Source organism: Bufo gargarizans, chromosome 3 (genome assembly GCF_014858855.1).
Source record: "Bufo gargarizans isolate SCDJY-AF-19 chromosome 3, ASM1485885v1, whole genome shotgun sequence".
In the NCBI taxonomy this organism is placed as follows: Eukaryota; Metazoa; Chordata; class Amphibia; order Anura; family Bufonidae; genus Bufo; species Bufo gargarizans.
The window spans coordinates 373,940,789-373,962,640 of NC_058082.1; the positions used below are offsets into that span (position 1 = coordinate 373,940,789).

A 21,852-nucleotide genomic window follows, 5' to 3' on the forward strand; every position below is an offset into this window, starting at 1 on the left:
TAGTTTATTTTTACTCCCTCTAAACAAGAGCAACCAGGTAATAGAAAGCAACAAAAGAAACGAGTAACATTTGCAGATTATCCCCACAGGGGAACTCACAGAAGTAGCCGCCGAAGGTGGGTCTGTGATGTCCAAGCAGGTTCCAGGAGCCACTGGAGCTGATGTGCTGCTGGCGTCAGTGGAGACATTGTCAGAATCGCCTGCTCGTTTCCACATGGAGCGGCTTCTGACATCATCAGCCCGCTTCCCAGGTGTCCCGATGACACTTCTCACACAAGGCTCTGCCCCCTCCTGACATCGCCGAGCTGTTCGGCGAGCGGCGTCCCTCTTTCCCAAGTCTGCTTCCTTACCCGAGGGAAGGGAAACCATGCAGCAAGGGGTGAGAGCAGGCCCCTGCATCAGGGACGAGAATCCCCCCAACTTCTTCTGCCGAGCGTTAGCAACAGCTGCGGGAGGGCAGAGGAGAAGATTGGTAAGATAATTCTACCTCTAAGGCACAAATCTAATGAAGTAAAAGTAACTCTTCACCTCCCCAGTGGGAGGTTTCTCTGTGCGACTCCCCCATAGAGACAGGAAACACTGAAGGGAGAGAGTGGGTGGTGGCTTTTAAACTCTATCTGTGTGTTCTTTCCCCTACAGAGGTCAAGGGGTCAATCTCATGTGTAAGCCGTCATGGTGGATGAAATGGAAAAATACAATACACTGCTACAGATGGATCTGGATAGATTGGAAGCTTGGGGAGAAAAGTGGCAGATGAGGTTTAACACTGACAAATCTAAAAGTTATGCACATGGGAAGGAAAAATACGTCACCAGTAATGCTAAATGGTAAAACACTGGGTAAGGGCTTGTTGACACTAAAGTTTTTTGCGTTCCGTATATGGGCCGTTTCTTTGCGTTCCGTATACAGAACCCTATATTTCAATGGTCCTGTAGAAAAATTATAATAATGGAACACAAACGGAATGTACTCCGTATGTCTTCAGTTTCCATTCCATTTTTGCGGAACCATCCATTGAAAATGTTATGCCCAGCCCAATTTTTTCTGTGTAATTACTGTATATGCCATACGAAAAAACGGAATGGAACCGGAAACACTACTGAAAAAAAAAAAAAAAAAAAAAATCGGACCCGGGAAAAATGGCATGCAAAACACACAAAAAAAAAAGACATATGGTTGTGTGAACGAGCCCTAACACTGACATGGAAAAAGACTTAGGCCGGGTTCACACATAAGCGTACCCGATAAGCGCTGTTTACAAGCGTGCTTATCGGGTGTTTACATACGTGAGAGGAAAACAAGCAAACGCCCATTGCCGCTAGGTCTATGTGCCGGAACGCACGACAATGCGCCCCAAAGAACCTCCTGTACTTCTTGGGATGTAGGGCGTTTTACAGCGCGTTCGTACATGCTGTAAAACGCTCAGGTGAGAACCATGCCCATAGGAAAGCATTGGTTTTTGCCTGTTGAGCGTTTTACAGCGCGTAGGAACGCACTGTAAAATGCTCAGGTGTTAACCCAGCCTTAGGAATTTTAGTCAACAGCAGACTAAGCTACAGAAACCAGTGTCAGGCAGCTGCTGCCAAGGACAATAAGATAATGGGTTGCATCAAAAGAGGCATAGATGCTTGTGATGAGAACATAGTCCTACCACTTTACAAAATCACTAGTCAGACCACACATGGAGTACTGTGTACAGTTCTGGGCTCCTGTGAACAAGGCAGACATAGCAGAGCTGGAGAGGGTTCAGAGGAGGGCAACTAAAGAAATTGGAATGGGTTGACTACAGTACCCAGAAAGATTATCAAAATTAGGGTCCATTCACACGTCCGCAATTCTGTTCGCATTTTGCGGAACGGAATTGCGGACCCATTCATTTCTATGGGGCCGCACAATGTGAGGATCTGCACTTCTGGGTCCGCAATTCCGTTCCTGAAAAAAATAGAACATGTCCTATTCTTGTCTGCAATTGCAGACAAGATTAGGCATTTTCTATTAAGTGCCGGCGATGTCTGTGTTTTGCGAATCCGCAAAACACACACGGACGTGTGAATGGACCCTTAGGGTTATTCACTTTAGAAAAAAAGACAACTAAGAGGCGATCTAATAACTATGTATAATACATCAGGGGTCAGTACAGAGATCTCTCCCATCATCTATTTATCCCCAGGACTGTGATCAGGGGACATCCTCTGTGTCTGGAAAGAAGGTTTGTACACAAATATTTACAGTAAGAGCAGTGAGACTATGGAACCCTCTGCCTGAGGAGGTGGTGATGGTGAATTCACTAAAAGAGTTCAAAATGGGCCAGGATGTATTTCTGGAGTGTAATAATATTACATGTTATAGTTACTTGAGATGGGTCTTTGATCCAGGGAGTTATTATGATTGCCTGATTGAAGTCAGGAAGGATTTTTTCCCCTAAAGTGAGGAAAATTGACTGCTACCTGACTTGATTTTTATTTTTTTTGCCTTCCTCTGGATCAACTTACAGGATAACAGGCTGACCTGGATGGACAGATGTTTTTTTTCAGCCTTATCAACTACTGTATGTTACAGCGATAAATTCATATTTATTTCCAGGACGTCCCTCCATGACAGCACCCATGGAGGTTGTCCTATTGGTCTCTGTAGGGACAGGAAGCGAGAGAGATTAAAAGGCCCCCACCCCTCCCACTCTCCAGTGTTCTTCCTGTCCCTACAGGGATGGGAGCAGAGAGAATCTTTCCCTGCCCTGGGAATCTATTTGGGGCCGAGTCTGGTCGGGGGGTCTCCCTCTCCTCTTCAGGCTCTGGGGGCCCTAAAGGCTAGCACCTCTCTGGGTAGGGGTCCCCTAGCTTCCCCCGATACCTTTTTTCTTGTCCCACATGGTGGCCGCGGTATCGGGAAGCCGAGGCCGCTTCTTCCGGTTTGGGAGCTCTGGGATCGGCTGCGGCTCCTGCGCTCGGCGCTCCTCCTGTTCGGCGTGCAGCCCATGTGACCGGAAGTGCGGGTCACATGGGCGGAAGAAAGATGTCGGCGCCCAGGGAATGCTGAGCCCGACGGAGATGCATGCAGGGGGGGGTCGACTCTTCGTTTGAATGAGTCCCCCCCACCTGGAAATAAGGAGGCGGAGCCGCGCGGCAACGGGTGGACCAGGTAGGACATAAGTTGCTTGTCAGTTTGCTGTCCAGGCGAGGTATGGAGGTCCAGATGTCAGCTATGCAGGACACTAGCGCAGACATCCCTACCCCGAGTCATGTAAGTGAAGTGAGGCTTGTATTCCGGTTCCTCTCTTTTTTCTTTACACTGGGCTAATGGACTCTCTCTCTTCCTGCCAGGGAGAGAAAGACACCACGGTTAAATCGCTGGGAGAACCTAGAAAGAAACCCAGAAGATGTGCGCTCAAAAAGACTGGCGGAGTCATATAAAAAAGCCCTGTGTAGTGACTGCCTGGCAAAAATTCTCAGAGACGAACAATCCTCCCTTCTGGCAGACTTGAGTAATTGTGAAAGAGGAGATCCAGGCGGCCAGCTCTAGTATAGCGCAGAAACCCTGTGCCGTCTCCCCTCCCCCCAAAAGACCCCGTGTACTTAGGGAGTCAGATTCCGAAGAAGAAGGCTTATATCTTTCAGAAGGGGAAACCTCAAAAGGGGGATGACGATCAGGGTTCATCTTATATGGCCGACGATCAGAGAAGATATCTCTTCTCACAAGAAGATCTAGATCCCCTCCTGTCGGCCGTAAGGCAGACAATGGATATAGAGGAAGAGGAACAGACTCGCTCGATACAGGACGAGATGTTCGGCGGCTTAAAAGCTAAGAAGAGGAAGTTGTTCCCGGTGAACGAGAACTTAAAGTATCTAGTCATGGACGAGTGGGCAGATGCCGATAAGAAATTATATATACCACGGGCATTTAAGAACAGACTATTGTTCAACTCTGAGGATACAAAACTGTGGGATATAGTCCCTAAAGTTGATATTCAGGTGGCAAAGGTGGTAAAAAGAACCACTCTCCCCTTTGAAGACTCAGCCCAGTTAAAGGAGCCAATGGATCGGAAGATCTACGGTTTGCTCAAAAGAGCATGGGAAGTTTCGGCCAATAGCATAAATACCAATATTGCTGCTACCTCCGTGGCCAGATCTCTGTATTTATGGGTGAACCAGCTGGAGGAACATCTTAAGCAGGACACCCCTAAAGAAGAAATTCTGGCATCGCTACCCTTCGTAAGACGACCAGCAGCTTCCAGGGCACTCCCAGAGGTAAAGGGAAGACGGGAAGGTGGAGCTACCCCAAAGGGGGAAAAGGTCGAGGTTTCCTCTTTAATCCCAACTCCAAGCCTGAGAAACAATGACGCCAGACCAGTAGGGGGCAGACTCTAGTTTTTTGGGGAAGAATGGACCAGGATAACCAAAAACCAATACATTCTGGAATCCATCCAGAAAGGGTTCAAGATAGAGTTTCGCCTTCCTCCTCCTCATCTATTTCAGACCACAATCTTTCAGTCGACCTCTCTGCAGGATCAACTTCTGACAGACATCCAAAAACTTTTGAGTTTAGGCGCAATTGTACAAGTCCCTCCTTCGGAGGAGTTCAAGGGTCACTACTCAAAACTCTTCCTCATAACAAAACCAGATGGCTCCAAGAGAACCATCATCAATCTGAAATTTCTAAACAGATGGATAGCACATCACCATTTCAAGATGGAATCAATAAAATCTGCAATCCCATTGATAAGCCCAGGGGCGTTCCTATGCACCCTGGATCTAAAGGATGCCTATTATCACGTCCCCATTCACCCTCAATGTCAGCAATACCTGAGATTCGCAATCAAGAAAGACGGCAGGATTATGCATTTCCAGTTCCAACGTCTCCCGTTTGGAATATCATCAGCCCCACGCATCTTCACAAAGGTAGTGGCGGAGATAGTTGCCTATCCAAGACAGAGACAGGTAACTATAATTCCCTACCTAGACGATTTTCTGCTTGTGGCAGACTCAGAGGAGGAGTTAGAGCTTCACAAAGGAAGGACTCTATCTTTACTCACACGTCTAGGATGGAAAATAAACCTGGAGAAATCAGACTTACAACCAGCAACACAAAAGAAGTTCCTAGGAACCCTCCTAAACTCAGTGACCCAGTATTCTCTTCTTCCCCAGGACAAGCAGATCAGAATAAGGGAAAGGATAAGAGCCTTCAAGCTAAAGAAAAAACGGACTCTACGGGAGGCCATGCAGGTCCTAGGACTGATGACCTCATGCATCACAACAGTTCCTTGGGCCCAGTTCCATACAAGAACTCTCCAGGCGGAGGTCCTCGCTTCTTGGGACAAGGACCACAGATCACTAAACGCCAGGATAGCTCTTTCAGACAGAGCAGTAAAATCCCTCTCCTGGTGGTTAGTAACAGAAAACCTGTCCCGGGGGGTTTCCTGGAACACGATACCGCTCAAAACGTTAACCACGGACGCAAGCAGCCAGGGTTGGGGGGCTCACTTAGAGGATCAGTTCTTTCAGGGCAGTTGGTCCGACACAGACGCCCTAAGATCCTCAAACTACAGGGAATTAAAAGCGGTCTGGGAGTCCCTGAGAGCGGCAGAACATATCCTCATAGGCCATCATGTCCGAGTACTATCGGACAACGTAACAACAGTTTGCTACATAAAGAGGCAAGGAGGGACAAAGAATCCTCATCTCCAGGAGCTAGCGAATCTCATCTTCAGCTGGTCAGAGAAAAAGATCTTGTCCATTTCAGCCACACACCTAAAAGGATCTCTCAATTACACAGCAGACTTTCTCAGCCGACAATTAGTCAGGCCAGGGGAATGGAAGTTGAACCAGGAGGTATTCCAGATGATTTGCCAAAAGTGGGGGGGAAATCAAGTGGATTTATTCACGTCCAGCAGAAATACTCAGCTGGACTATTTCTTCTCGCTAGACCCAAGAGGAGGACCACTGGCGGTGGATGCTCTTTCCCAACCTTGGGACATGAGTCTAGCCTACGCCTTTCCCCCACTTCCCCTCATACCGCTAATCCTGAAGAAATTGAGAGGATGCTCATCCACGCTGATTTTGGTAGCTCCAGCTTGGCCCAAGAGAGCCTGGTTTTCGGTTCTAAAGACCATGTCCATCAGGGAACCAATAACCCTTCCAAAAAGACAGGACCTATTATCACAAGGTCCTCTGTTTCACCCCAACCTGGACAAACTGAACCTTACAGCGTGGATCCTGAGAGGCAGACCTTAAGGAACAAGGGGCTCTCGGACAAGGTAATTTCAACTCTACAGAGCTGCCACAAACCTATCACGAGAGCAATATACAACAAAATTTGGAAGAAGTTCTCATCCTGGTTGTCACAGAACCATACAGATTCCAGATCCCCCACGGTGGGTTGTATTTTAGAGTTCCTTCAGGAGGGGTTTGATGCAGGTCTGAAACCCAGCACACTTAAAGTACAGATCTCGGCACTCAGCTGTTGTCTCGATACTCCCCTTGCAGATCATAGGTGGATTAGAAGCTTTCTAAGAGCAGCTTCTAGATTGAGAACCACCTTGAGACAGTTGGTCCCCCCCTGGAGTCTAAACGTAGTTTTAGAAGGGTTATGCGATCCTCCGTTTGAGCCGATTTGTCAGATATCCCAAAAACTTCTGTCTCTCAAAGCGGTGTTTCTTCTGGAAAAAACCACAGCCCGCAGGATAGGGGAAATCCAAGCTTTATCAATTAAACAACCTTATCTAAGGATTCTGGATGACCGCATAATCTTGAAGCCAGATCCAACCTTTCTACCTAAGGTGGTCTCTACTTTCCATAGAGAACAGGAGCTAACACTCCCTTCATTTTGTTCCTTTCCCAAAAATATACAGGAGGAAAGATTCCAGAGGCTGGACGTTAGAAGAGCAATTCTAGCCTATCTGGACAGAACCAGTTCCTGAGGAGATCAAGTAATCTGTTCATCCAGTTCGGTGGGAAGAATAGAGGCTTGAAGGCCTCAAAACAGACGCTGGCACGGTGGATTAAGGACACCATCAGAGAAGCATACAGGCTGCAGGAAATGGCCTGCCCCTTAAATCTGAAGGCACATTCCACGAGAGCGATGGCAACTTCCTGGGCCGAAAGGGCCGACGCTACAATTGACCAGATTTGCAAGGCTGCAACCTGGTCTAACTTCCTGACTTTTGCTAAACATTACAGGCTAGATGTATTGGCCGGACATGACTTGGCCTTTGGGCGGAAAGTCCTTCAGGCAGTAGTCCCCCCCTAGGAGATTCAGTTGTTAGTTCTCCATGGGTGCTGTCATGGAGGGACGTCCTGGAAATACTGGTTTAGTTTACCGGTAAATCCTTTTCCAGGAGTCCGACATGACAGCACCCTGTACTACCCTCCCAGTTATGCTGGTTCCAGCCTTGTAAGCAGTGCGAATATAACATTGTATTAATAAAGGTGTTGGATCCTATCTGGTGTAGTAATTTTGAAAAACACTGGAGAGTGGGAGGGGTGGGGGCCTTTTAATCTCTCTCGCTTCCTGTCCCTACAGAGACCAATAGGACAACCTCCATGGGTGCTGTCATGTCGACTCCTGGAAAAGGATTTACCGGTAAACTAAACCAGTATTTCTGTTTTACTCCTTTTACAATAAAAAAAACTTTTTAACCCCTTCAGGACCATGCCATTTTTCACCTTAAGGACCAGGACTTTTTTTTTTATTTTGACATGTGTCACTTTATCTGGTAATAACTTTGGAACGCTTTTACTTATACTTTAAACATTGTACTTTATGATAGTGGTAAATTTGAGTCAATATTTTTTTTTTTTTTTTTTTTTTTTTAAATAAAAATGAAACACAAAACAAACAAATTTACAAAAAAATAATTGAAAAATGTGCAAATTTTAATTTCTCTGCTTTTAAAACCGATAGTGATACCTCATATAATGCATATAATGGCTGCTTCACACGAGCGGATGCCGTGCGTGACATCAGCTGCTGTCATTCACGCAGCGGATGTCACGCAAGGCATCCACTTGTGTGAAACAGCCCTAATAGTTATTTTTCACGATCAGAGGGGGGGGGGGGGGGCGACTCCACATTGAGCACAGGAGGGAAGGGGAACAGTAACTGGGCCTGGAAACTAGGGAAGAAACAGGTCACCTCCTAGACAACCCCCCTAATCCGGGCCCTAACTATCTATCAATATGAATAGACCCTGAAGTTAGAAATATTATAGGTAGTATACCTAGGCCTTTATATTCCTATTAGGCCCTGGAAAAGGTTAGGACCAGAGACAACCCATTCTTTCCCAGATGGATGAATGGAAGTTTCTGTCTCAGGCCCAGATACAAACAACAGGGAATATAACAAACACAAACAAACATAACTCTTAACTTCTGTAGAGACGGATGAGCAGGAACACCAGAGGCAAACTCATACCAGCTCAGCCAAACCCAAATTAAGCTAGATACTGCATAGTCAGAAGGGTTGGGGTCAGACTATAAAGGGTAGAAGTAATGACCACTGAGCAATAGCTGAGAAAAGGGAAGTGGTCATTAACCCTTTCAACACTGAATCAAGAGAAATCAATGAGGCAGTAAGATTCCTATACAATCAGCCAATCTCCTTGATTTCCTGACATGAGTCACCTGAGGGACCGTGACAGTACCCCCCTTCTACGGGCGACTCCCGTGCCCCCAGGACCGACCTTATCAGGATGGGCTCTGTGAAAGGCCTTCATCAGACGATTCGCATTAACATTGGCCGCTGGAAACAACATCCTCTCCTCTGGTATGTAACCCTTCCAGTGGACGAGATACTAGAGGGATTTACGGAGAACTCGGGAGACCACAATCCTGCTGATTTTAAATTCTAAATTATGTTATGAATTTTTAAAGCCTGAGGAAGTTCAAGATGGAAGGCTACAGGGTTAACAATGGCAGGGATCTTATATGGACCAATAAATCTTGGACCCAACTTCCAAGAAGGTACCTTAAGCTCAATGTTTCTTGTGGACAGCCACACAGAATCACCCACTTTCAGGTCCGTCTCCTGTCAGCCCCACGCTTATACCTGTTGCCCATCTTTTTCAGGTTATTTAGAATTTTCCGTCAAATCGAAGACAAAGAACAGGAAAATCGTTCCTCCTCAGGAATACCGGAAGTTTGAGAACCAGAAAATGTGGTAAACTGCGGATGGTATCCATATGCCCCCAAAAACGTGACTTATCAGTGGACTCCTGTCTACGGTTTAAATGGCAAACTCATGCAAACGACAAGAATGAAGACCACTCCTGAAGATCTCCGAAACAAAAACATCTCAAGTAAGTCTCCAGATTCTGATGGGTGCGCTCCGTCTGTCCGTTCGACTGAGAATGAAAAGCCAAAGAAAAGGACAATTGTACCCCTAGTAGAGTACAGAACGCTTTCCAGAATCTGGAAACAAACTGAGTCTCCCAATCAGACACCACATCAGAGGGAATGCCATGTAGTTTCACAATGTTATCGACAAACACCTGTACAAGAGTCTTGGCGCATTTTATAGCATTGCTGGCTCTACCCAATACCATTTTGCTAAACCGATCAGCTACCACCAGGATCGCATTTTTTGCCGAAGAATTCAGTAAATCCATGATAAAGTCCATGGACAAATGCGTCTAAGGTCTGGACGGGATGGGTAATGGAAGAAGAGATCCAGAAGGACGAGTATGTGTCACCTCAGCATGAGCACAGTTACAACAGGCTGACACAGTCCTCAACACACTTATGCAGTCCCGGCCACCAAAATCTGCGCAAGATGAGATTGACAGTGGATCTACTCCCAGGGTGTCCAGCCAAGACAGTACAGTGATGTTCCTTAAATACCTTATGATGCAAGTCTAAAGGAACAATTTCCTTGGAGGACAAGAGTCTGATGCATCCTCTTGGGCCTCCAACACCTTAGCCTCAAGATCAGGATATAGGGCAGATATAACTACCCCTTCAGAAAAAAAATAGGACTAGGATCTTTAGAATCATCCCCCCCCCAGGAAAGCTGCATGACAAAGCATCCTCCTGTCACAATGGGGAGTGGGGGAATCCCCCCCATCGCGCAATGTCCTGCTACCGGGCTGCAATGCACGGGAAATGGAGCTGGTCACCTCCTATAACTTCCCTCAACCGGCCCTAGTCTCCTAGCTGTATGAGCCCCCTTCAAAGGTAAGGGGACTCATACCCAAGTGCCTAGAAGTCTAAGTATCCCTGCATTGCCCTACAGCTGATGACAGGGCAGAGAACACCTGTTATCCAGGACACGGATAACAGGCGTCTCCAGAGGCCCAGTAGCTGGCAGGATGCAAAACTATAAATAGTACGGCAGGTAAATAGCACAACACAACAAACGCTATCAACTCTTACCTGCCGCAGCCGAAGAAGGAAAGACGGCACCAATGACAACCCGGACCTCCCTGCAGCTACGAGAAGCATGGAGGTTCCAGGCTGGGGAGCACACAGTCTTGCATATTGCTTAAACCCCTCCAGTGAAACATACACACACCAAAAGTGACACGTCAAGCAGCCATGCTGGTAACAACATCACAAATACCAAACATAGCACACCACACTAGACATACCACAAAACAATAGAGGAAGGGTACAGGAAACGGACACAAATAATAAACAATGACAACTAAGGGTGGCTCACACAGCGTGACACATTCAGCCAGAGAGCAGAGCTCCAACACAGACTGACAAGCAAACTCATATGACCTCAGGCTCCACCACCCCAACATATAAGGAGGCCTGAGGTCACACCCACTCAGACACACCCAGTGGACACACACTAGGAAGGAAGTTAACCCTTCCAGCACAACAGGAAAGGGAAAACATCAACTTAAAGGAGAAGTGCACACAATACAAACAACACCCTGTGCACACCAATAAAAGGCACACCTATAGGAGAGGTTGCCAGGTGCAACCGCATGCCTACCGCAGCAAGCTGCCTATCACCACTCAGGCAGCACTGCTGCCACATATCCAATGTTGCCAGCGGCAACCACCGGTGAGGCAACATACTATAGCCCTCACCTGTGATTGACAGCAACACCTAGACCGCAGGCAACTGCATGCGGCCACAAGAGTCACGACCAATGACCAAGGGTCGTGACACCTCCTTGATGTTCTTAACCTCAGGGAGGTAGGTGAAAATGAAGTTAAATCTGGTGAAAAACAGTGACCATCTGGCCTGCCTTGGATTCAGTCAGTCATTTAGCCTACTCAAGGTAAGGCCTCATGCACACGACAGTATTTTTTCACGGTCCGCAAAACGGGGTTCCGTTGGTCCGTGATCTGTGACCGTTTTTTCGTCCGTGGGTCTTCCTTGATGTTTGGTGTCTGCCTGGCCGTGCGGAGCCAAAAGGATCCGTCCTGAATTACAATGCAAGTCAATGGGGACCGATCCGTTTGACGTTGACACAATATGGTGCAATTGCAAACGGATCCGTCCCCATTGACTTTCAATGTAAAGTCAGGAGTCCCTTTTATACCATCGGATCTGATTTTTCTCCAATCCGAGGGTATATTTTAACTTGAAGCGTCCCTATCACCATGGGAACGCCTCTATGTTAGAATATACCATCGGATTTGAGTTACATCGTGAAAACTCATATCCGACAGTATATTCTAACACAGAGGTGTTCCCATGGTGATGGGGACGCTTCTAGTTAGAATATACTACAAACTGTGTACATGACTGCCCCCTGCTGCCTGGCAGCACCCAATCTTTTACAGGGGGCTATGATACGCACAATTAACCCCTCAGGTGCTGCACCTGAAGGGGTTAATTGTGCGTATCATATCCCCTGTAAGAGATCAGGGGCTGCCAGGCCCCCTCCCTCCCCAGTTTGAATATCATTGGTGGCCAGTGCGGCCCCCCCTCCCTCCCTCTATTGTATTATCATTAGTGGCACAGTGTGCGGCCCCCCTCCCTCCCTCTATTGTATTTAACTCATTGGTGGCACAGTGTGCGCCCCCCCCTTCCTCTATTGTATTTAACTCATTGGTAGCACAGTGTGCGCCCCCCTCCCTCTATTGTATTTAACTCATTGGTGGCACAGTGTGCGGCCCCCCCAGCCCCCCTCACTCCCTCTATTGTATTTAACTCATTGGTGGCACAGTGTGCGGCCTTCCCCCCGATCATTGGTGGCAGCGGAGAGTTCCGATCGGAGTCCCAGTTTAATCGCTGGGGCTCCGATCGGTAACCATGGCAACCAGGATGCTACTGCAGTCCTGGTTGCCATGGTTACTTAGCAATATTAGAAGCATCATACTTACCTGCTGGCTGCTGCGATGTCTGTGACCGGCCGGGAGCTCCTCCTACTGGTAAGTGACAGGTCTGTGCGGCGCATTGCTTAATGATCTGTCACTTACCAGTAGGAGGAGCCCCCGGCCGGTCACAGACAGTGCAGCAGCCAGCAGATAAGTATGATGCTTCTCCGCTGCCACCAATGATCGGGAGGGGGGGGGCCGCACACTGTGTCACCAATGAGTTAAATACAATAGAGGGAGGGAGGGGGGGGGGCCGGGGGGGGGGGGCGCACACTGTGCCACCAATGAGTTAAATACAATAGAGGGAGGGAGGGGGGCGCACACTGTTCCACCAATGTTATTAATACAATAGAGGGAGGGAGGGGGGGCCGCACTGGCCACCAATGAAATTGAAACTGGGGAGGGAGGGGGTCTGCCCCCTGCTGCCTGGCAGCCCCGGATCTCTTACAGGGGGCTATGATACGCACAATTAACTTCGTGAAAACTCAGCTCTGAAAAAGCTTTATGCAGACGGATCTTCGGATCCGTCTGTATGAAAGTAACCTACGGACACTGATGCCAATCTTGTGTGCATCCGTGTTTTTTCACGGGCCCATTGACTTGAATGGGTCCGTGAACCGTTGTCCGTCAATAAAATAGGACAGGTCATATTTTTTGGACGGACAGGATACACGGATCACAGATGAGGCTGCAAAACGGTGCATTTTCCGATTTTTCCACGGACCCATTGAAAGTCAATGGGTCCGCGAAAAAAAAACGGCACAACGGCCACGGATGCACACAGCGGTCGTGTGCATGAGGCCTAAGGCAGATTTTTGTGATCAGTAATTACCATAATATGATTAATTGATCCTTACAACCAATGGCACCATTCTTCAAAAGCCAACTTAATGGCCAGCAATTCCCTATTATCCACGTCATAATTTCTTTCAGCAGTCGAGAGTTTTTTGGAGAAAAAAAGCACATCGGCAACATTTACTAGGTGAAGGACCTTGTGACAAAACTGCTCCCACCCCTACCTTGGATGAGTCAACCTCTACAATGAATGGCTGAGACACGTTCGGTTGCACCTGAATAGGGGCTGAAGCTAAAACATTCCTCAACAGCAGATGAGGCTTGTAATGCCGTCTCAGACCAAACAGAGAAATCGACCCTCTTCCTAGTCATGTCTGTTAAAGGTTTAACCACAGTTGAATAGTTCAAGATGAATTTACGGTAGTAGTTGGTGAATCCCAAAAAACGCATAGGAGCTTTCAGATTTTCGGGTCGATCCCAGTCCAACACCACAAGGACTTTCTCTGGATCCATACTAAAACCTGAGGGTTAGAGCAGGTAACCCAGAAATTGCGCTTCCAGAACAGCAAAAACACATTTTTCCATCTTCGCATACAATTTATTCTCTCTTAGGCCTCTTTCACACGGGAGTCATGGTTTTGGGTCGGATAAGATGCAGGTGCGTCGCAGGAAAATGCGTGATTTTTCCACGCGAGTGCAAAGCATTTTAATGCGTTTTGCACGCGCATGAGAAAAATCTGCATGTTTTCTACCCAAACCCGAACTTCACAGAAGTTCGGGTTTCGTGTTGTGTACATTTTATTATTTTCCCTTATAACATGGTTATAAGGGAACATAATAGCTTTCTTAATACAGAATGCATAGTAAAATAGGGCTGAAGGGATAAAAAAATAAAAATGTAATTCACCTTAATCAACTTTACACAGCAAAGATGAAGACAGAAGAGAAGTCAGACTGCGCGAACAAATGGATTAAGGTGAGTTAAAATATATATATTTTTTAACTCCTCCAGGCCTATTTTACTAAGCATTCTGTATTAATATTATTTTCCCTTATAACCATGTTATAAGGGAAAATAATAAAGATTGTCTCCCCATCACGATCGTCTCCTAGCAACCGTGCGTGAAAATAGCACCGCATCTGCACTTGCTTGCGAATGCTTGCGATTTTCACGCAACCCCATTCACTTCTATGGGTCCTGCGTTGCGTAAAAAAAATATGCACAAAGTAGAACATGCTGCGATTTTCAAACAACGCACAAGTGATGCGTGAAAATCACCAGTCATGTGCACAGCCCCATAGAAATGAATGGGTCTGGATTCAGTGCGGGTGCAATGCGTTCACCTCACACATTGCACTCGTGTGGAAATCTCGTCCGTGTGAAAGAGGCCTTAGGATCTGTAACACCTGTCTCACATGATCCTTATGAGTCTCCATGTCTGGAGAATGAATTAGTATGTCATCCAGATATAGAACAACAAATCTCTCCACCAGATGATGAAAGATGTCATTAGTAAAGTGTTGAAAAACCTCTGTTCACCCTGTCGGATCCGTCCAGCCGCAATTTTGCCCTGCCGCCGGACTGCCACTCCGTCCCCATTGACTATAATGGGGACAGGGGCGGAGCTCCGGCGCAGCATGGCAGTTCGCGGTGAGAGACTGCCGGACTAAAAAGTCAGACATGTAGTACTTTTAGTCCTGCGGCCTTTCGCCGTGCACTGCTGTGCTGCAGCGGAGCTCCGCCCCATCCCCATTATAGTCAATGTGGACTGAGCGGCAGTCCGGCGGCACAGCGAAATAGCGGCAGGACAGATCCGACAGGGTGAATAGCCTGTCGGATCCGTCCTGCCACTAGTGTTAAAGTAGCCTTAGAGAAAACCTTGGCACAGACAATCTGACTAAACAAATCCAGAATCAAAGGAAGGGGGTAAGGATCACGGACAGAAATACGGTTGAGCACACGGAAGTCCAGACATGGTCTAAGGGTACCATTTTTTTTTTTAAGAACAACTCAGCAGCCACTGGGGATTTGGATGGTCTGATATGACCCTTCGCCAAGCTCTCGGTGATATACTCTTGCATAGCCTTTCTTTCGGGCTCCGAAAGATTATACAACCGCGATTTGGGCAGTTTAGCTCCAGGAATAGGATTCACGGGATAATCATACTCCCGATGTGGGGGTAACTCCTGGTTGCCACTCTCAGAAAACACATCAGAAAATTTGAAAATTAACGAGGGTACGGTTTTAGTGGTGACCACAGAGAAAGATGCATTAAGACAGTTGTCCATGCAAAAATCATCCTAAATTGAGAATCTGTCTTGCTTGTACGGTAATGTTTGCTTAACCATGGTAAGCCCAAAACCATCGGAGCAGGCAGACCCTCCAACACATAACACAAGACAGATTCCTGATGGAAATCACCCACTCTTAAATAGATGTAATTTACCACCTGCGACAGGCATTTTTGGGTAAGAGGTGCAGAATCAATTGCAAAGACAGAAATGCTTTTCTCTACTTCACTAGCAGTCAACCCATGAATACGAACAAACTGTCCATCAATCAGGTTAACCCCAACCCCACTGTCGATAAATACCTTGATTTCCACAGTTTTTGACTCTAGCTCCACCTCGGCAGACAAGATAAATCAGGTACTACAAGTAAATGACAAAAGTAATTTGTCTTGCTCCCCACCCACATCACCAACAGTAATTTGGGGATTAAGCATTTTCTTTTGTTTACACCTTGACGCTGAATGTACGGACAAATATTCACAAAATGTCCCTTCTTTCCATAAGAAAAACAGACTCCATTCATACGACCAGAGCTCTTACTAGCAGTCCCAGGAGTACCTCCCCCCAACTGCATAGGCTCCTCACAAGGAATAACCAAAGGTGTCTCTTTACCATAAGTGTCAAAGGAAGCCACCACCTTATTTGACAGTACGTCCTGAGGATGAGGACCCTTAGATCTCCCTCTCAAACGTCTATCCAGACATACAGCAAGGGACATAGCTGCTTCCAATGACTCAGGTTTTTCATGAAACGCCAACGCGTTCTGCAGCCTCTCAGATAGACCCTGACAGAACTATCTTCGGAGAGCAGGATCATTTCACTACACATCCGTACACATCTCCTAAATTCAGAGCAATAGATTTCCGCAGAGCGTTCTCTCTGCCATAAACCACGTAACTTGGTCTCAGCCTGAGAGATCTGATCAGGGTCATCATAAACCCAAGGCTCTAAAACATTCATCTACCGACGGGAGGGACGGTGATCCGGTCGGCAGAGAAAAAGCCCAAGACTGTACATTATCCTTAAGCAAAGAAATAATCATACCCACTCATTAAAACTCATCCCCAGAAGAGTATGGACCCAGCTTAAAGTACAATTTACATGATTCCCTGAACCGAATGCGACACTTAACTTCTGTACAGACGGATGAGCAGGAACACCAGAGACAAACTCACACCAGCTCAGGCAAACCCAAACTATCTACCGCATAGTCGGAAGTGTGGGGTCAGACTATAAAGGGTAGAAGTGATAACCACTGAGGAACAGCTGAGAAAACAGAAGTGGTCATTAACCCTATCAACACTGAATCAAGAGAAAATAAGGAGGCTGATATATTCCTCCACGCTCAGCCAATCTCCTTGATTTCTTGACATCAGTCATCTGAGGGACCATGACATTATTACTTTACATTTCCCCTATGTCTACTTTATGCTTGGATCATTTTGTGAATGCCATTTTATTTTTGGAGATGTTGGAAGGCTTACGAGTTTGAGCAAACCCACTTTTTAAGGACCAGTTCAGGTCTGAAGTCACTTTGTGGTTCTTACATAATAAAAACCATCCATAAATGGCTCCATTTTAGAAACTATACCCCTCAAGGTATTTAAACTGGGTTAACCCTTTAGGTGTTCCACAAGAATTAAAGGAAAATGTAGATGAAATTTCAGAATTTCACTTTTTTGGCAGATTTTCCTTTTGAATTCATTTTTACCAGTAACAAAGCAAAGGTTAACAGCCAAACAAAACTCAATATTTATTACCCTGATTCTGTAGTTCACAGAAACACCCCATTTGTGATCGTAAACTGCTGTACGGATGCACAGCAGGGCGCAGAAGGAAAGGAGCGCCATGTGGTTTTTGGAGGGCAGATTTCACTGGAATAATTTTAAGTTGCCATCTCACATTTGAAGACCCCCTGATGCATCCCTAGAGTAGGAACTCCCAAAAAGTGACACCATTTTGGAAACTACGGGATAAGGTGGCAGTTTTGTTCGTACTATTTTATGTATGATTTTTGGTTGCTCTATATTACACTTTTTGTGAGGCAAGGTAACAAAAAATTGCTGTTTTGGCACCATTTTTGTTATTTACAATGTTCATCTGACAGGTTAGATCATGTGCCATTTTTACAGAGCAGTTTGTTACATACGCGACAATACCAAATTATTTTTTATTGGCTCCATATTTTGAAAGCTATAGTTTTTTAGTTTTTTTTTGGACGACTGTCTTATGTAGGGGCTCATTTTTGGGGGTTTGAGATGACGGTTTAATTGGTACTACTTTAGGGTGCGTATGACTTTTTGATTGCTTGGTATTACACTTTTTGTAATGTAAGGTGACAAAAATTGCTTTTTTGGCACACTTTATTTTTTTATTTTTATGGTTTCATGTGATATTTTAATAGACCTGTTTTTTTTAAACAAAACAAAAAAAGTTTTGTTTTAGTGTCTCCATATTCTGAGAGCCATAGTTTATTTTTTTTGTCTGATTGTTTTATGTAGGGGCTCATTTTTTGCAGGTGACGGTTTGATTGGTAGTATTTTGGGGGGTAGTATTTTGATTGCTAGGCGTCTTACTTTTTGTGATGTAAAGTGACAAAAATAAATAAAAATCACACGCTGGGACACGCTGGAGGAAAGTCTGGGAACTTCACTAGGCCATTACCTGAGTGCACAGACATCGGCACACTGCCATTATATTTGTAGGGGGAGGGGGGGTTCATGGAAGACAGAGGGAGTCTGCTACCTATGTAACCACTTACATGCCTGCGGGCACTATTGCCCACAGCATCTAAGGGATAGTGATGGACGAACATCTGCCAGGACGGTTCACGAACGCGATCAAATGTTCATGAACTGCAAGTTTGCGGCGGGTCCCATTCATTTTAATGGCAGGCGAACCTGAAAAACCTTCAGCTCATATTTGCAGCCAAGAAATAAATTACTAGAAATGCACAAATAGTCCCACAACATGGACAGTGACATACCAGATGTATTATGTCAAAATCAAATTTCTCCATATGTTCGCATGTTCGGCGAATCGCGAACACGCAAAGTTCGCAGCGAAATGACCGCCGGGCGAACCACAAGACCATCTCTACTAAGGGATCGTATCTTCTGCTAGTTCAGGCCATTAGAGCAGGAGTGCAGCTTTCATGGAAGAGCCATGCAGAGCTTAGACTGGTCTGCAGTAAAAATATGGCAGCCCAGCCTAAGGTGGACACTAAGGGGTTAAAATTCACACCACAGGTCAATTTCCACACTGAAAGTTTCTTCACCAGTACATAAGATTTTGAAAATCTAATTAGGTGGTACTGTATTATGCTGAATACTTTCTGCATTAAAATTTCACCTTTTTTTGTTTCTAAGGCCTCCTGCACACGACAGTATTTTTTAACGTCCCGCAAAACGTGGTTCCGTTGTACCGTGATCCGTGCCCGTTTTTTCTTCTGTGGGTCTGCCGTGATTTTTGGAGGATCCACGGACATGAAAATTGAAAAAAAAAAAATCGAAGTCAAGTTTGCCATGGAAATAATAGGAAAAAACGGACACGGATCACGGACACGGATCACGGACACGGAGGCCAATCTTGTGTGCATCCGTGATTTTCACTGACCCATTGACTTGAATGGGTCCGTGAACCATTGGCCGTGAAAAAAATAGGACAGGTCATATTTTTTTCACGGCCAGGAAACACGGATCACGGACGCGGCTGCCAAACGGTGCAGTTTCCGATTTTTCCACGGACCCATTGAAAGTCAATGGGACCGCAGAAAAACACGTTAAACGGGACAACGGCCACGGGTGCACACAACGGTCGTGTGCAGGAGGCCTAAAACACATAAAAAAACTTTTTTTGTAGGTATTTTTGGCCAAATAGCATATAATGACCATTAGCTAATACTTGTGTCCCAAGTTTCATGTACTCTAAAAGCTAAAAATTGTACAAAAACACCATTAAAAAAACCTTTGTGTCAACCTACCCTAAAAGTTTGAAAATAAAAACATTTTGGCCCCTTTCACGAGTTTTCCACGTGGATGCAATGTGTGACGTGAACGCATTGCACCCGCACAGAATCCTGACCCCTTAATTTCAATGGGGCTGTGTACATGAGCGATGTTTTTCCTGCATCACTGTTACATCTACAGCTCTCTTTGCAATGCTGCGCCCTCTCCACTTTGATTGACAGGGCCAGGCAATGAAAACACTATCACACCTAAGGCCGAATGCACACAGCCGTGGAACATGGATGTGAGTGGTCCGTGGTATCCCGGCCTGGCATCCTGCTGACAGCAGGAGCGCACTGCATCATTAGTTGCTATGACGCGGTGCGCTTCATGCCGCCGCTGCACTACAGTGATCTATACGAGTGTATTACTGTAGTGCATGGCAGCATGAAGCGCACGGCATCATAGCAGGATGCCAGGCCGGGATACCACGGAGCACTCATGGACATTTGCATTCGGCCTAACCCTGTCAATGAAAGTGCAGAGGGTGCAGCAGTTGCAGAGAGAGCTAAGCCTCTAGGTGTAACATCAATTAACTTCCTACCCTCCTCCCATCCCTGTTGCTCCTACTGGCTCATTTGCTTATATTACAACTTCTTTTTTCTCAGCAATGCAATAGGTCAGTAAGTTTCATAGTATGCAGACAGATGTATTTTAATACACTGTGGCTGTTGTCATAATGAACCAGTTCTAGTAAATGTTCTTAAGGCCTCATGCACACGACAGTATTTTTTCACGGTCCGCAAAAACAGGGTCTTCCTTGATTTTTGGAGGATACACGGACATGAAAAAAAAATTTCGTTTTGGTGTCCGCCTGGCCATGCGGAGCCAAACGAATCCGTCCTGAATTACAATGCAAGTGAATGGGGACAGATCCGTTTGACGTTGACACAATATGGTGCAATTGCAAACGGATCCGTCCCCATTGACTTTTAATGTAAAGTCAGGAGTCCCTTTATACCATCGGATCAGCGTTTTCTCCAATCCGATGGTATATTTTAACTTGAAGTGTCCCCATCACCATGGGAACGCCTCTATGTTAGAATATACTGCCGGATAGGAGTTACATCGTGAAACTCAGATCCGACAGTATATTCTAACACAGAGGCGTTCCCATGGTGATGGGGACGCTTCAGGTTAGAATATACTAAAAAACTGTGTACATGACTGCCCCCTTCTGCCTGGCAGGTGCTGCCAGGCAGCAGGGGGCAGACTCCCCCCTCCCTGTTTTTAACTCATTGGTGGCCAGTGCGGCCGCCCCCCCCCTCCCCTGTAGTTAACTCATTGGTGGCCAGTGGGCCGTCTCCCCTCCCTCCCCCTCCTAATTAAAATCTCCCCCCCTATCATTGGCGGCAGTGGAGAGTACCGATCGGAGTCCCAGTTTAATCGCTGGGGCTCCGATCGGTAACCATGGCAACCGGGACCCTACTGCAGTCCCGGTTGCCATGGTTACTTAGCAATTTGTAGAAGCATCATACTTACCTGCGAGCTGCGATGTCTGTGTCCAGCCGGGAGCTCCTCCTACTGGTAAGTAACAGATCATTAGGCAATGCACCGCAGAGACCTGTCACTTACCAGTAGGAGGAGCTCCCGGCCGGACACAGACATCGCAGCTCGCGGGTAAGTATGATGCTTCTACAAATTGCTAAGTAGCCATGGCAACCGGGACTGCAGTAGCGTCCCGTTTGCCATGGCTACCGATCGGAGCCCCAGCGATTAAACTGGGACTCCGATCGATACTCTCCACTGCTACCAATGATAGGGGCGGAGATTTTAATTAGGAGGGGGAGGGAGGGGAGAGGGCCCACTGGCCACCAACGAGTTAACTACAGGGGAGGGAGGGGGGGCCCACTGGCCACCAATGAGTTAACTACAGGGGAGGGAGGGGGGGCCCACTGGCCACCAAAGAGTTAACTACAGGGGGGAGGGGGGGGCTGGCTACCAATGAGTTAACTACAGGGGAGGGAGGGGGGCCCACTGGCCACCAATGAGTTAACTACAGGGGGGGAGGGGGGGGCTGGCTGGACTGGCCACCAATGAGTTAAAAACGGGGGGGGGGGGGGGGGGAGTTCTGCCAGCTCTTTTAGTATATTCTAACCTGAAGCGTCCCCATCACCATGGGAACGCCTCTGTGTTAGAATATACTGTCGGATCTGAGTTTTCACGAAGTGAAAACTCAGCTCTGAAAAAGCTTTTATGCAGACGGATCTTCGGATCCGTCTGTATGAAAGTAACCTACGGCCACGGATCACGGACACGGATGCCAATCTTGTGTGCATCCGTGTTCTTTCACGGACCCATTGACTTGAATGGGTCCGTGAACCGTTGGCAGTCCAAAAAATAGGACAGGTCCTTTTTTTTGACGGACAGGATACACGGATCACGGTCTCAGCTGCAAAACAGTGCATTTTCAGATTTTTCCACGGACCCATTGCAAGTCAATGGGTCCGCGAAAAAAAACGGAAAATGGCACAACGGCCACGGATGCA

At 46.7% G+C, this 21,852-nt stretch overlaps 1 protein-coding gene across 1 annotated transcript in view; it reads right to left on the bottom strand.

Annotated features, from left to right (window-relative positions):
- C3H3orf52 (chromosome 3 C3orf52 homolog) overlaps positions 1-10,664 on the bottom strand; it is a 60,315-nt gene extending 49,651 nt beyond the window's left edge. Inside the window, exon 1 of the mRNA XM_044288121.1 lies at positions 10,362-10,664. Coding sequence (XP_044144056.1) covers positions 10,362-10,430 — 69 coding nt within the window. The 5' untranslated portion in view covers positions 10,431-10,664. The remainder of the gene's footprint in view (positions 1-10,361) is intronic.
- Between the last annotated feature and the right edge of the window lie 11,188 nt (positions 10,665-21,852).